The sequence below is a fragment of the Xiphophorus couchianus genome, chromosome 15, assembly GCF_001444195.1.
Source record: "Xiphophorus couchianus chromosome 15, X_couchianus-1.0, whole genome shotgun sequence".
Lineage (NCBI taxonomy): Eukaryota > Metazoa > Chordata > Actinopteri > Cyprinodontiformes > Poeciliidae > Xiphophorus > Xiphophorus couchianus.
In genome coordinates, this window is record NC_040242.1 from 2,564,082 (window position 1) to 2,580,688 (window position 16,607).

The 16,607-nt window shown below is 37.5% G+C and overlaps 1 protein-coding gene across 2 annotated transcripts; it reads left to right on the forward strand.

Annotated features, from left to right (window-relative positions):
- Positions 1-2,437: 2,437 nt before the first annotated feature.
- Positions 2,438-11,067, forward strand: gpr31 (G protein-coupled receptor 31). Of its 2 annotated transcripts, XM_028039519.1 has the most exons (3): positions 2,438-2,652; positions 8,132-8,685; positions 9,040-11,067. In XM_028039519.1, exons 2-3 carry the CDS (start codon positions 8,134-8,136, stop codon positions 9,496-9,498), a joined length of 1,011 nt encoding a protein of 336 aa, XP_027895320.1. In that variant the 5' UTR covers positions 2,438-2,652; positions 8,132-8,133; the 3' UTR covers positions 9,499-11,067. The 2 variants fall into 2 exon arrangements, with proteins under 2 accessions (XP_027895320.1, XP_027895319.1); XM_028039518.1 differs by lacking the exon at positions 2,438-2,652 and having other exon boundaries at positions 7,709-8,685.
- The last annotated feature ends 5,540 nt before the right edge of the window (positions 11,068-16,607 follow it).

Consider the following 16,607-nt stretch of genomic DNA (forward strand, 5'->3'; position numbering starts at 1 on the left):
CGTCAATGTTGCAATAGAACCTTATTATTGCACTATGTGGTTTATCAAACAGACTATGAGTGTGCAGCAGATGGGCTGAGTCGTTCCTTCTTAGTAATATTGGGATACTTCCAGCAAATCATGCAATATTTTTGGAGTCAGGAAGTGAAAAAAGAAAATCCAGATATGTTAGATTAAAAATATTCATTTCATTGGGGAGAGTGTTAAAAGCTATCTATAATCTATGATGCAACATTTGAAATATGTTTGTGTAAACCAGAAGTCTGCTACTTATGTTGAAGCAGGAATGCATCCAAAAGTCGCAGGACAGTGGAACTGGAGCTGCAAACCTCTGGTACAAACCAACTCAGACCGACCACAGTACATCCACAAAAACATGCATGCAAGACGACCTTGACACTATTGCAACACTTTTTTACCTATCATTTCATAAGTCTTGCATGTGAAGCAAGAGGAGATTGGCAGAGCACTGGCTTCTTGTGGTACAGATCTGCAGATTATTCTGTTTGCACAGAAGCTTCTCAGGAGGCAAACATAGTAAAACAGTAAAAAAGCTAAAACAGGCAGCAACTGATAAAATGTCAAGAAGGACCCTTAAAAATGATCAGATGAAACCAAATATTCTGCTGCTAAAGCTCTGCTTGCATGTCATCAAACAACCGCAGAAGGTTTGAACGTGTAAAAATCCCCATAATATTATATAATAATATTAATATTAATATTTGTGCTGCTTTGTGCTTTTACATTATCAGACTGACTTCCTGATTCCAGACAGTTAATTCATTATCTAACTCAGTTTAGGCAACATAAAATCACTAGAAGCATAATATCATGAAAGACATTAAAAGATTCAATGCTTCAGCAAAAGGCCTCCAGGATAATCCAATAGTGGACATTCTTCACTATTTAGAAAAAATACCTTCATCAAAACAAGAATTGAAAAAGTCCCAAAAAATGTGGAAATACTCTTCCAACCCAAATATCTCAATATACAGGGATGAACATTCAAAATAATCATTATTTACTTAAAAACATTTATTTGAATTTATTTTCCTGTTGAAGCTTTTAGCATGTGTGAGATCACTAGGTGTATTTCTTCCTGTTGGAGAATTTCTTAGCTCTAAGCAATTATATCAAATGTTATGGCAGTGTATAAATACTATTACAGATAGAAAAAAAAGTAAATTTCTGCCAAAAAACTCAGAAATTTTTAGATTAATCTCAGAAATTTTCTGAAAAAGAAAACATGAAAGTTTCAAAAGGTGAAAATGTTTGACATTTGAACATTTCCTGAGTTTTTAGTCAAGATTTTTCTGATTCTGAAACTCAGAAATGTCAACGTTTTTTTTCTACAAAATCTCACAATTTCAAGCTTTTAAGCTTTGACTTTTCAAACTCAAATTTCCAAATGTTTTCTAAAAAATTTATTTGCTTTTCCCTGCAAATTGTTGACTTTTAGAGCTCAGAAATTTCCTTGTTCTGTTAGAAAATTTATGAGATTATTTAAAAAACTTATGAGTTTGTTGGCAGAAATTTTATTATTTATTTCTATTTACAATTGCTCTAATATGCTGTTGTAAATGTACATAATATGTTTTCCTACATTTTGTAATGCTACACCTTCAGTAACTGTCCTGGAGAGCCATTGTTATGCAACTTTTAGATGCATCCTTGGTCCATCACTCCTGAGTCAAATAGATGATGAAGATTACGTGACGTGTCCTCAAGTTCTGAGAAGGCCAAAAATGCATTTTGAGGACCTGATGAAATCTGTGTTCAATGATCAAATTGCAAAAGGCTGAAAGTCAGTTTCAGCATTTTTATACCTTAGATTTTTTAAAACCTAACCATTTCAAAACAACCTTCTACTGTTGGCTAAAAACTTGAATTCAAAGCCTCTCCATATGCTTCATCCATCCATCGTCTATACCAGCTTATCCATGTGGGATCCTGGGATCCAGTGGTCATTGGTGAGAGGCTAATGCTACATGCAGTTCTCATAGTATTGCTGCTTTGATGATTAAAACTAAAGTAATGTGATTCCTTCGTTGTTAAATCGAAGACGCAAATGACCAAATGGAAAACGTTATGGTTAAATGATTTGGGATTTTCAACGGTAATCTTGAAGAGAATATAAACTTATAAACTGTGTTAGTGTCAGATCACCAATGGAACAAAATGATGAAGTAATCATATGTCATTGAGACATCAAGTGTTTCAACAGAGTATAGATAAGAATACGGCTGAGAAAAGGGAACTAGTTAGAGGTTTTGGGCTGGAAAAGTGAAGGTTCTTGAACAAGAATGCAAACCAAATGACAACATTTCTCTTAAGCAACGGGGGATTTGAGATAATCTACCTAAATCCACCCCACAAAGGGAGTCTGCCAACCAATGAAACATATCTGTCTATTAAAAAACTATAAAAGAAGTGAAGGAGGGGGAAGTGTGGCTGTTTCCTCCAGACGTCAAAGGGAGCAAAGGAACCGGGGCCATTGCAAAAAGGATTCAACACCTAAGCTCAAAAGACTGTCAATCCTGACTGGGCATTTCTCATCAGCTGTGGCTCAATCTCCAAAGAAAAAGGCAAAGAACTTGGCAACTGAAGAGCCATCCATCCACTGGGAGGAAAAGAAGATCTGATCTGACTGATGTATAAAAGCCAATCCGTCTCCCAAGGTCTCCACTGAGACTCCTTCAGTTTCAGCAAAAGGGAAATTATTTTTATTACTTGAGTATTCTTGCTGCTAAATTTAAGTCACCTTTAATCTTAAATTCTTCAATCGTGGTAAAATTTTATTGGTGTATGGTTCATAAACGTCTTGGAGATTTAAAGGTTAAGGCCAAAGTTGGTAAAACATCCCTGGGGCTCCATGCGAGTCACTAAATAATACCCTCCTTAGGGTCAAGAGCAAGTTGCAAAACAGAGAGAGCATGACTGTTAATGTTTGAGGTCTGTGAATCCAAGTTGACTGCAGCGATACTCAGTCTGACTAATTCATAGAAAGAAGTGGGGAGGGACACTAAGATATGGGTCCATAAAGGGAGATATGGAACAAGCTGTTGCCTGTTGTCCTGCTCATCCCAGCCTACAATTTGTCTGTGGTGTCCTTAGAAAAGCTCTTTGGTTTTTCTAATGGTGATTTTCTGAATTTTTGTAGATTATATCCTTCACATTTGAGGTACACCCATGATGAAAATGATTGACATCTCCAGTCTTTGTAAGTTGGAAAACTTAAAAAATTGGTGATATATCAAATACCTATTTACTGTATGTCATAATAATGCCTTACAGAAATGATGAAAATCACCAACTGTTTCTCATCATAGTGGGGACAGTTGGATTGAGTCATTAACAAAGATATAAAATATCATTTTACTGCTGTAGCCAGTATTATTGGGAAGTTGAGTGGAAAACATTGTAAAAATGGTAAACAAACAACAGAGGTAACTGGAACTTTCAGAGGAATGATAATTCAAGACTGAAGTGGATTCACAAAGTGTGAACTGAGGACGGAGTCTGAATCAGAAGCATTTTGACTGGGCTAAAAGGAAAAAGGAGTGGATTGTTGCTCAGTGCTCTAAAATCCTCTTTTCTGACAGAAGGAAATGTTGTTTCATTTAAAGACTAATGATCCAGTGCATATAGAAACATGGGAGTTGAATATGATCTTGAGGTTTAAAGAAAAGTTTCCACAGTCAATATTGATTTTCTCATCTTATCGAAGCTTCGGATTCAGTCAGAAAATTCACTGGGAGTGTTGTTGATATAATTACCCTCCAATGTATGTCCAAGTGGGAATCCTGGAGGCAGAAGACGGGATGCAGGTTTGTGAGCTTGGGAAACTGGTGACACTGGGAGGATGGGTTATCTTCATCCTCAATGCAGCCACTGCTGCTACCAGTAGTTCCTGCTGTGGAATGCATGGGAACTGCACGGCGTTTCGGAGGTGTTAAGGCTCGACTTGTGTTGTTTGGCACTCTGTGACAAGACGCAGCTGTGGTTCCAGCATGATGCTGAACTCTGACCGCGTTGGGCCTGAGCTTTTTCCGGGTCTCGACCTGCTGCTTGTGTGGAGAAGGAGCTGTGTTTTTGTTTCATCAGGGCCTGTAGATTGAATTTCCATGTTCAAGGTTGGGAATGTGTTGCTTCAATGCCTGAAAACTAACAATAACTTCCTGATTTCTGCAGGCAGGCTCAGTGGGAAACACTGTAGTCTAGTTAAGAGGTGGACAGTCAAAATAAAGACAGTATTCTAGTTTCAAAAAATGAGTGCGTTTTTAAAAGAACATGCACAAATAAAAGGCAATGCTAGTGGCAATGAATACAATGATCAAATTAGACTCAACACTCACCTGGTCAGATTGTAACTGAGTGGCAGGTGACACTTTAAGAAGCTGGTGGCACATTTTACAGTATTTATTAGAATCAAATCTGACAACTGGGATTTCATCAATTTTTGCATTTGTCACCTAAAATGTTCAGATCAGAGATAACCTGGGTACATCAAAATATAATTTTAAAAGGCTGATTTTACAGCAAAATCATCACACCAACATTATCTCTATGTGGAAGACATACTGTTGCAAGTCTGCTTCTGAATGGTTGAAAATGAAAAAAACAGAATTTCACAAGGCCTACTCGAAGTCCGGACTTTAATCCAACCCTTAAACATGTTATTTATCCAGCACTACACCAACTTTTGATAAATACAAATAAGCAGCATTTATTGCATTTCTTTGGTGTGGAGTGCCTCAACAGAACAGCAAACCTTTCTTATTGAATTTAACATCTAGCAGCCTAGACATTTGTAGCTGAATGTCAGTGATGATCATTTCCGACTAATGAGTTGTCTGAGACAAAAGTCCTTAATGAATCATTTATGAGGAGCAGAAGATGAGTGTTGAAAAAATTTGAAAGGAGTCATTTGGTAAAAATCTTCTTGCACTTTAAGTCACTGAACCACAATAAATCAGCTGCTTATAAAAAATCAGAGGGTCAAGCAGTGATGAGTGTCTGAGACACTGTTTGTTCATCTGACTCTTAGGTATTCGCCGCTCCAGTAAACCATCAGGGTGACGGTTTCTCCAGACACTTAAAGCTGAATGATAATGGTGTTATGTAAACAGTAGTGTCAATGTTGAGCTCCCATTATGTAAGCTAATGCTATACTGGAAAACAAACCGGATGTGTGAAGCAAATGCCAGTTCAGCCTGTTTCTTGTTGCATCTTATTTTTATTCAGAGAAACAGACCACCATAGATATTTTAATGCTCACATTTGTTATGCAAAAATAAGTTACAGACTTTTTGTTATTATCAGGTGGTTGTGGTCTCTTTTACATTATTGGTACTGAAACATTTCAACATTTATAACTATGCAGTATTGTTGATGTGATTGTACCAAAACTGGGACATTACTAACACTGTGAGATTAACAGTATCATAATCCAGTATATTCATCCGTTCATCCATTGTCTGTAACCATATCTGCATATGTAATCAGTTAGATTAAATGTTGGTAAATGTGGGAGAAATGATGAAGGTGGAATAGGAGAAATGGGATCCTGCAACAGCAAAACATATCAGCCTCGTGAGAGACGGCCCGGTTCAAAGTGAGAGGAGTCGACTGCAGAATGAGTTATAGATGTCAAGACTGTGCACACAAGATGTCTAGTGATGTCAAGGCTTGGCTTCACTGCCTGAGAACAGTAGTCTGATTGTTTATGTTCTCAGCTGGCTGCATATTTTTCTCAGCCTCAAAAAAGCTCTATTAAATGTTCCACTGGGTTAAATAATCAGAGCTTAAACTGCAGATTCCACATTGGTGCTTTTCAGTGACAGGATTAAGAGTTCAGTGCGACATTTCTAGGAATAGGTCATTCTACATAAACTCTTGGTCATTTCTTGGTGCATTTTCTTCATAAACCGCAAAAAAAATAAACAAAAAACCCAAACAAAACTGTTTTTATTGCTTAGTTCCAGATCCTCTATTTATCATCGACTGGTTTTCGCTTCAACTCTGGGATTTATAAATAGATTCATGTTCTGCTACCTTCTATGCATAGTCACCCCCTTTTGCTTTGGATTGTGACAGCACAGAAAGTGGGGAAATTCATCAAGCATGGTTTAATAAAAATTGTTTTGTGCCACTGTGTGAAATTTAGCTGCATGGACACACAGTTGGTAGCACAGTTGCCTTGCAGCAATCCTAGCCTAAGGTCTTTCTATAGGCTTTCTCTAAAAGTCCAAAACAGGCTGGTCTTTGTAAATGATTGTGTCTCTGTGATGATGTCCATAAAGCCAATCAATGCCAAGAAAGTTGAAGATGAATTTCAGCTTCCCAATCTGTCAATATTATGTTTCTATGAAAAGCATCTGTGAATTTTCCACAAATACTGAGCTGTGAGTAGGAGGGTTATCTGTATTGAGTTTTTAAAGTTGTCTGTTCTGTAGTGTATTAAGTTTGCCTGAGTAAGAATCAACTCAAATTGCGTATGAAATAATTTTTTTTCTTTCAGAATTGCATGATAATGGTTTGTTTTCCTGTTTCTGGCTAGCAAAAGATGATTAATGCCAACATAGTTACTAGGATTAAAGAAACAACAAAGATTTGGGTCTATCCACACCATCTGGAGTGATTTAATCATCTAAATTTCACCGTTAGGTCTGGGAAGGAGCCAAACTGAAACAAGACCTTGACGATACGTTTCAATCTGCAACATTGTCTGGATTTGCTGCTGGAGTAGAAAAGGTGTTCAAAGCATGCAGAGTCTGAGGCCCAAAGGCAACCATCCATTTCTCATGCATTAAAGAAATGTTTCTCCCTCAGGATGCAACATTCCTCACAGCTTCATTTACTTTCCCTTACATACACCGACGGCAGTCCAAGCTCCTTGTGACTGTGTGTAGGCTTTCCCTTATTCCCAGAGACCCACATCTGCGTCCTCTGAGGAGTTTTTCTTTAAATATCCCTTCACAGCACAATTTTTTAAAGGAACATTGAGTCATTGTCGAAAACTGTCAGTCTTGGGACAAACTGCAGCTTCTGGGATTTACTCAGACGAACAAACTTCTCACAGTTTGCACCAGGAAACCGTGGCATGCTCTGCTGGAAGGTGAAATGCTTTTTTTCTGCTTCTGCTGGCTTTCAAATTAGGTCAAGGTAACGTGTCTTGACACGACTCCTACTTCGACTTGTCAAGGCTTCACAAGTTTCCAGTTGGACATTCAGAAATCCAAGCACTTTGAAGTTTTGTTTTATATGCAACCAGGTTTTGTTTAACTGCTACAACAGAAGCAGAAATATGAATGAGATGTTGCGAACTGGTTCTGGAGTTTTTAATCCTTATTGGTCCAAAAGTGGAAAAGTATGAGACGCCCCATGGGCCAAAACTTACAAACCCTCTCACATGTACTATCAAACCCGTAAACATACAATCAAACCGTCTTACACATGCTACCAATGACTTCAGGATGACACAGGGACATCTCTACAAGACCAATTTTAACTGAGGCTGCACATATGTGCTTTACAGGATTTTTTGCCCCCATAATATATTTACATTTTTTTCAGATACATAATGTCATTTTGCAAATTAATTAACACAAAGCTTTAACCTCTTATAGCCGGCGGGGAGAAACTTAAAGTGTGAATCAAACATAAACTGGAAGTGAACCTTTAAAATAAAAGTGCACTTCCGGTCCAAGCCTGGGGTCCAATCAGAAACTGAAATTTTAAGTTAACTTCCATTGTATATGTAAGAGAGATTGTATGTTTGGGTCCATGTTGCCTCTCATGGAAAAGCAGCTGATGACTCAACTCCTCAGGCAATAAGGAGGAGCCACAGATTCAGGAGAGTAAAAACTCAGAGTGGACGCCGCTCATTTGACCTGAACTTCAAGCGCAGATTCTGTTGCACAGAGTAGGACTGAAACTTTTTTAAAGGCAACTTTTTTTACACACAGCAGGACTGAAATCAGAGCTCTGAAGCATAGTAAAGGCAAAGAATAAACTTTTTCAACAGGATTTCTCTGATCTAGCAGCTGATCTCAACATTTTATGGAACAATTTGTTCTTCAGTTTTAGGGAATAACTGTTTTCTACATCTCTGCTACTTTCTTTTTTACAGATATGACTTTAAATACTACATCAAACAGCACCACTGACTGTCCTGTTGCTAACAATGATCTGTATAAGTTCTACGCAGCTGTGATGATTGTGATTTTTATCTTGGCTTTGCCTCTGAACACATCAGTCCTCCACCTCTTCATATTCAAGCTCAAGTTCTGGAAATCCAACAGCAACAACATTTTTCTCTTCAACCTGGTGCTGGCAGACATTCTGCTGCTGATCTGTTTGCCAATCAAGGCTCATAACTTCATTGATGGAAATAGGAGGAGCCAGGAGGACGTCATCTGCAAAGCGATGCTGTTTATGTTGTTTTTAAATCGTGGCGCCAGCATCGCCTTCCTAACGGTGACCTCTGTAGATCGATATTATAACGTGGTGCACCCAGGCAGAAAAAACCTCCTGAAGGCTCTGAAGAAATCTCCCTACATCTCAATCTTCATCTGGGTGTTGCTTCTGCCTCTCACCATTCCCACCATGTTGAGGGGCTTCGACTGCTGCAACAGCCTCGACAACGATAACACAAACACGGAAAATAAGATTTCTTGGAGGGAGGTAAGGCTCTTATCTTGTTTGCATCCACAGTGTGAAATGGGAAAAACACAGAAAATGTGATTCATAAAAGATCTGTGAAATTTGACATTGAAACTCTTTTGCAGCCAGTTTACCTCCTTTGTAGGAAAAAGAGTCACAGCTATTGACAATAAGTTCTAGTGACACTTTTCAGTATCATCTCAGTTATACAATGCAATAATTTAATTTGAAAATAAGGAAATGAGTCAATCATTTGGCTGAGAGTCTGGGGAACGTCTGTCAAACTACTGGCTGAGTTTTTAATGAACATTCTGTGGGGTTGTTGATGTTTATGACAATCTCAGTTTGTGTTTTGTTTTATTAATTTTTCCGCAGCCTGAGGACGTAGCCAGAGAAGTGGTTTTCTTCACCCAGATCGTCATTCCCTTCATCGTCCTGGTCTACTGCACCGTTCGCATTGTCAATCGATTGAAGAAGAAAACCGTTGGGGTTAAGACGAAGCTAAGGAGAGCGGTCCTCGTCGTGACCACCGTCATGGTTGTTTTCTCCTTCTGTTTTCTGCCGTGCGCCATCGCCAGGATGGTGCTGCTGATCTTTAGGGTCAATGCAGAGCTGGAAAACTTTGAGACAACTGCAGAAGCCGTATTTGATGGCCTCATGATCCTCTCCTACCTGGACTGTCTGCTGGATCCGCTGGTTTACTGCTTCTGTAGCACCAAGTTTAAAGCACTTTATGTCTCCAATTACTTATCTTTTTGCGTGAAAACCCCCCCGGAGCAAATCAGCAACTCAACGGGAAGCGCAACACAACCAGCGCGCAACAAAGTCATTTAAAAAAGTGACTTCAAGTTCTGCTGGGTGTTTATGAGCCGATAGCTGCTGTGCAACAACCAGACTGACTGTGCCTCAGATATGAGGCCCAAGAGAGGCTTTACGTTAAATTATGCTATGAAGATCAAAAATATGAGGAATATTTAAATTCATTTTATATCTTAGATGTAAAATAAGTGCAAATGTGGTTAGAACTCTTATTTAAAGCTTCTACTTAAGAAGTTCAGTAAGATATTTATTTTTTTTATATTGCCAGTACTTTTTCAAGGGAGTTGTGAGTAAAGTATGCACACCTGTTTTTCTTTTCTTCTTGGACTGTGAGATGAGTTACAAAACTCCTTCCTGCTAGAGGAATCCTCTGTTCAAATCTGTAGCAGAAATTGTTGAGAGAATATTTTTATCCTGAAAATCTAAATGCAAGGGTCCTTTGAGTAGCAAACCATACTTATGCAGCGTGGCTGTAGTGATTGTTTTAGTAAAGAAAAGTAATTTTGTAATCCAAGTTAAGTTTGTGATTTACCTCTCTTTCTGACATTTACATTCATTTTTATGAGATTTGAAGGTCACTTTGTGTCATTTTGCTGGGATCTGCTTCACTGTTTTATTTTTCCAGATTTTAACATGAGCACAAAATATGACTATAAACTTCCCTGAATTACAACAGAAGTACTGACTCTTCCTTCTTACCTAGAAAGGTGCCGTATCCCCCTGTGACTGAGCAAACCCAGCCGAATAAACTCCATCATTTTAATGATATCATTTTAGTAATACAGGTGAGAAAGGATGAGTAAGTTCCTCTGTGTCTGTTTAAAAATAAACTAAAACTCCTCTAGATAATCTGTAATCTGCTGCGTCCGACGCTGACATCCATGAGGCTCAGCCTTTATGGAATATTACCCAGGATAAACTTTCAACCTCAGGGTCGAAACATGAATCAACCAGCAACGGTTTTAGTTCCCTAAAGGTCACACCTGCACTCTTAGAGTGGGGTACCATAAAAAGAGTAAATATTGACAAAGAATCGGATAATTTCTCATAACAGTTTGCCGGTATGTGATACTATCCCAAAGTTTACAAGCACATAAAATGTCAACATAATGGAGCCGTGTCTTGTTTACTTGCTCACTTCTCTCAAATTTCACCCCTTTACTGCATTAATAATGTATATTTTTTGTAAGAATGTGTCTTTATGTGTTCTAAAATAAACTGTTAAATTTATTCTGGGTTGAGTCTGCAGTGAAAAGTAATCCCATATCACCATGTTGCCACCACCGTGTTTGGTTGCAGTATATTTTCCTGCTTTTGGACCAAACAAACCTTTAAACTGTGGCCTGAAAGGTAAATGTTGTGCTTCTCAGTGCGATCTGTCATTGCTTTTATCACGTCGTAAAATGAACAGTAAATGTCTTCTGCACTGATATGTGACAAACACTTGGACGTCATGCACCCAAAAAATGACTTTTGTTTACAAGAGGCATTGTGTAATATAATATATTGGTGTAAATACTTCTGTGCTGTAAATAAAGGTGTAGGGTGTGATTTTTCAAATACAACATATTTAAATATAACATATTTAATTTCTACTCTCTGCTCCTTTATGCAAACATTTAATCTACTTCTGTATTTTTTCACAAACAATAAAAGCAAAGATTCAATGTGTGAGTATGAGTGACATCTACAGGCACAACGTGCAAATTACAAATAACACAACCATCCAATATCAAGCTAAAATGGGAGAAAACGTCACATATTATTATAACTATTATAACTTTGTGTTGTTTGGTTAGTTTAATGTGTTAGAATGACAGGTTTTACAGAATCAAAGCAGGTTAAAATATTTTAAAACAGAAGGACACACAAATCTCTTGGAGGCAAAAATGTAAATAAATAATACTCTGCATTAACTTGGCTGCACATTCGTAAACAGATTATTTTCTGAACATTTTAACATTCAGTCGCTGTTTTTCTCCAGCTTTTTATCAGACATCTTAAGTTGAAGCCAAAACTAACTAGTACTTCAAGCTGGTCTGAAACAATTAATCAGATTAGTTGTGATTAATCAATTATTAAAATGATTTAGTCATTGATTAATCATTAACTGGAGACACTCAGTTAACAAGACTTTTTAAAGTCTTTTAAAAAAAACTAAAAAAAAGCGTTTTTTTAAAGAACAACATGATTAGAATAGTAATTAACCCAAAACTGTTAAAAAATACAAATTTTTGCATTTAAGATTAAAAGAAAAGGCTTTGTCTGTAAAAATGTTTAGAGCTCTTCAAGTGAGATAGTTTTAGCTTCACTTGGTTCAAATTCTATAATAAAATGTAGAATTTGAAAATATTTTTCAAATTCTGCTGAATTCTGCTGAATAACTGCTGTCCAGGTATTAATCTGAAAAATGATCAACACATCAACCTGTAGTTTTTGAGCTCCACATGCATCCTTTGCTACAAACGATCTAGCGCCCTCTAAAGGAATGCTGTGTTACTGCATTTTAGGCAATACATTTTTTTCTTTAAAAATCTAATTAAATTAACTGTTTATTTGCATTAACTTTCCTCTAAAATAACATTCAGTGGTTAAAGGAAGTATTGGCAGAATGTGCCAATTTATTGTCAGAATAATTGATAGAATACTGAAGCTCTAATTTAACATTTTCCTAACATTACCCACCTTGACCAAATCCCTACAACCTGTGGAAGCATCATGCTGCCACTACCATGTTTCACTGTGGGTATGGTGCTGTTTTGATGGTGTCAACAAATAACAGACAGAGACACACTTCACAGGCCTCTGTGTTTTCATTCTGACTCAACCTTCAAATCACGAGTCTAGACATTAGAAAAATATTGCTTGCGTTGCGTTACTCACCAGGATGTGTCAGAAGTTTCTGCAGCCCCTCAGTGTCGCTGTTGAAAGCCTCCACAAACAGTTCCAGCTCAACTTAAAACAAACTTCCAGTTCTTAAAGCTACCTTTGCCCCATATTTCTTCTTTCTTCAGTGTGTTAAATGGCAGTTCTTATGCTTGATATGCAATGAGATCCATTGCAGACATTTAAGATGTCTTTACCAAAAAGATGCAAAAAGGATTGTTGCAAACAATTATTTCAGTAATTTTAGCAATTTCTCAATTATTCTGATGATTAATCCAATAATAAATTTGATCAAATAAAGCAGCAATAGATATCAATCAAACGTTCATATCCGTGCATCCCTAACAAGCTTGGAAAATTAACTTGCACCAGTAACAACTCACTTTTTAAGTCGACCTGGACAAAAATCACTTTGGAGGAATTTTTCTACATTTGTCTGGCTTTGCTTTCACATCGGGTTGAGTTACACTTTAAACACATTTCAAAGTTTCAGACAAGTTACAGCATTTCAAGTAATATCCAAAAAAACATATCCCCATGATACATAGAGGCAGAGTTATTACAAGGGTAGGAACCCCTTAAAGCAGGGGTGTCAAACTCCAGTCCTCAAGAGCCGGTGCCTCTGCTGCACCACCTGAAGAAAATAATTAGGTCATTAGCAAAGCTCTGGAGAACTGATCTACACAAGGAGGAGGTAATTAAGCTGTTTGATTCCAGTGTTTTGTACCTGTGGCCCTTGAGGACTGGAGTTTGACACCAGTGCCTTAAAGGCTTAAAGCAAACACACAGTGATGCCTGCATTACCATAGCTACTTACTGTCAGCATTATGCTGAGATCCAAGGTGAAGGCAGACGACTGGAAAGTATCAGGCCTCAAAAAGAGAGAGAGAAGCAAGGAGATTAGGTTACAACAGATGATGTTTCTGACTGGCAGAGTGTGTGGTAGGGAATAAAAGCTGTGCCAAAACCACCACAGCATGACCCATCATACTGGTTATTTCAGCCAAAAGCTAGAGCAAGAAACCAGTAAGAGGCACAGCTACTGGTTCTTTGAAGAACAACATTTGGGTAGTTAGAAAGCAACAGAAGCCGAGAAGATACATGATTTATAGAAAACGTCTAAATCATTAGGATGCGGTCAGTTTGTGTTCACACTGAGACTAAAGTTAGAGAGCAGAGTTTGAAGAATTTCCTGTCCCACCAACACCAAATCACAACTGGTAAATTTTGAGACAAAACAAGAGCGCAGAAAAAATGCTGTAACCTACATCAAGTTCTGAAACGTTCCTAAGGGTATCAAAGCTCACATTATCAGCTCACAGGTTGAACTTTTCTGCTGCTCTGGGTGATGCTGGATGTGACATTCACAGCACAAGCAGTTGCTCTGATCAAATCAGCAGAAACTGAAATCTAAAGTTTCATCTTTCTTCTTCATTTAATCATCTTGGCCAGGTTTTAACCACAGCCTAACTTATATTTTGTTATTGTCAGACAAGAACCCCTTAAAGGTGATCTGTTATGCTTCCTTAAACAGGTCTATGGCCTATACAAAACATGTTCATTACATTTTTTGCACAAAATCATTCTTAGATAATGAGATTTTAGTCTGATCAGTTCTCTAAAATCTAAATAAACTCCTTTCCCCCAACTCAACATTTACACTCATACATCAAAATGGTTTGATGGTTTAACCGTACATCTTTGAAAAGCAGAAGTGGAGGTTCCTGCACAACCAACAAGAATGCAGAAGGTGGTTTCTGGACAGTAAGTCAACTACAAAACTCTTGTCTTTCGCAGCAGCCATTGTGCGGTGCATACAGTAGTAAAACCAAGGCACAGGAGCTCAGCTTAAGTTGCTAGGTAATGGGCTGGGCTTCACTGGCGTTGCCAAGTGGCAGGCAGTGCCTGCTGATTTCCGACATTACATTCTGGAGGTTTTTGAAACGGGCAATTTTCCAGAGACCAAAAAGTATTAACTTATTTTTAAATAAGTTATTTTTAAATAAGTTAATGAATTTCTACCGCTTCTAAAAGCAGAAGCGGTAGAAATTCAAATGGAAGTACAAAAATGTTCAAACTGTGAATTTTACATAATACATTCCCATTTATAGATTAAGTTCTTCAATAGCAAAGATAAATCTACATATGAACGCATATGTTACTCGCCTCGTTTGTGTCTCTGAGTACAATTTTTAGCAGGATTAATACATTTTAGATTAAAAAAGGAAATGCAAAAATGAATAAAAGACTTTAAAGTAAATTTATGAATAAATTTCAGTGTGCATAGCACCAAAAAGCAACAGAGCTGTTGACAGTATTGTGGTTTAAAAGTTAAAAAGCATAATTTGTGCTAGAAAAGCACAACAAAAGTCAAAACTTTCTAAAAAAAAAAAAAAATCTTTCTAAATGCTTTCTCATTCTGTAAGGCTGCAGTTTCTCCTCTTCATCAAACACCGTTTAGGCCTGCAGAGAGGATCGCAGAAATCTAAGGGCAGGAAAACAGCAGCTATCATCTCTGCAAACCCCCCACATCCTGGACACAAATGGTTAAGACAGTTTACCTTCAGGTCGGCGCTACAGAAAGGTATTTGCAAAAACCAGAGACATTTTCCTCCCCCAGGGTGTCTATCTGATTTGCACATATGCTGAGAAAAAACATAAGCATATTTGCACTGTAATTTTATTTAAAAAATACAGCGAGTACATGTACATATTGTTCCTTTATCCTTATCTTACATCAAATAAAGTAATATGTTTATACCTTATGTCTGTAGCTGTGAGTGCTTGAAAACTGAAGTTAAATTCCTTGCTTGTGTGAACAATCTTGGCCAATAAATTGATTGATCAATAGATATTTCCAGACCATCTGCACTCTGAGCTGAGATGCCCAATTCCCTCACTGAAATACAACTTAATTAGTTTGCTACTTTTTCTGTTTTGGAGATGTCTTCTCCAAGAAGCTCTGTGGTTTTTTCAGCAGTGATATCTTACCTCACTCTGCAGCATTTACACACAGAGCCTTCATGCAGTGAGAGTGTGGTGGACTCACCTCACTGCAGATTAGATAAATCTTTTATAAAAAAAAAACTTATGTAGATTGATGAAGAGGAAAATAACGAACAGCAGCAGTGTAATACTGTGAAGTTGTTGTATTGAGCAATAAAAATGGGATATCACTAAAAATAGTAAAACAACTTGAATTTGTTGGCTAACTTTGAAGTGTAGCTAACCCCCCAAATCAACTTTTCTTTGCTGATAAACTGTCTAAATAGATTTTGGGGTTTTTTGGGGCGGGGTTATCGTTATGTTTATGTATGAATTATGAAATTTTTGAGTTCATCTCAGTATTCATAGTTCCCACAACTCTGAGCCATGCCATCTTGATAGGCAAATGTAGCCCAAAGCACAGATGGGTCATGACTTCCAGACCACTGCTGACCAATGTACAAGATAAATATTAATCAACAAAATGGCTGCTGTCGGGATTTATGAGACAGATAATGGACCATGTGAATAAACTGTCTTCAATGTTGTTTGTGAACTCGTTCTTTTGGTCTACTATCAATGGACTTGGAATTACAGACAACATTTGTTGTGAATTGGCAGTAATGGATGATATGAACGTAGGTAGACCAGTAAATTGAGAGACAGATAAAATTGTTTAGAAAATGTGTATATTTTTCTATTACAAATAGATAAATTGCACATTTGGAGATTTTCTTTTGTATAGTAGAAAATCATTAGTAGTTCAGACTTTTCTCTTTTCTGAGGAAACAGATATAAAAAGGACACAAAGGGTTAAAGTGTTAACATTAACTGGTTCACACAGACCAGCTTCAACATTTTCAGTTAGATAATCACTTTTCGCATGGTTTCCCATCCTCTGAAGAGCATTTTTTTTAGGTTACTTATCTATTGCATGCATCCTTTGAACCACTTCCCTTTGTCACTGTGGTAAAGTTTTCATGCAACTGGTAAAATGATGATTTCTTTTATAATTTGTTTTCTGGAAATGTTAATATTTTCCATCCACAGGGGCCGATAACTGGCATTACCCATGACCAACTATTGTTGCCTCTGGCGTCACATTTGCCAGTGGGTGCAAGACAGAACATGCATACACTGTGTGTGTGTGTATGTGTGTGTGAGATGTTGCAAAAGTAATGTGGCACTGGTTTTGTGCAATATTACCTCATGTCTAGAACATAGTGCGACAGAGCAGAATAATGAGGCAGCAG

Bases quoted from the DNA above. Each gene is read 5' to 3' on its own strand.
- gpr31 (XM_028039519.1), top strand. From the start codon at position 8,134: ATGACTTTAAATACTACATCAAACAGCACCACTGACTGTCCTGTTGCT. The intron at 8,686-9,039 runs GTAAGGCTCTTA...ATTTTTCCGCAG, and splicing joins ATAAGATTTCTTGGAGGGAG to CCTGAGGACGTAGCCAGAGA.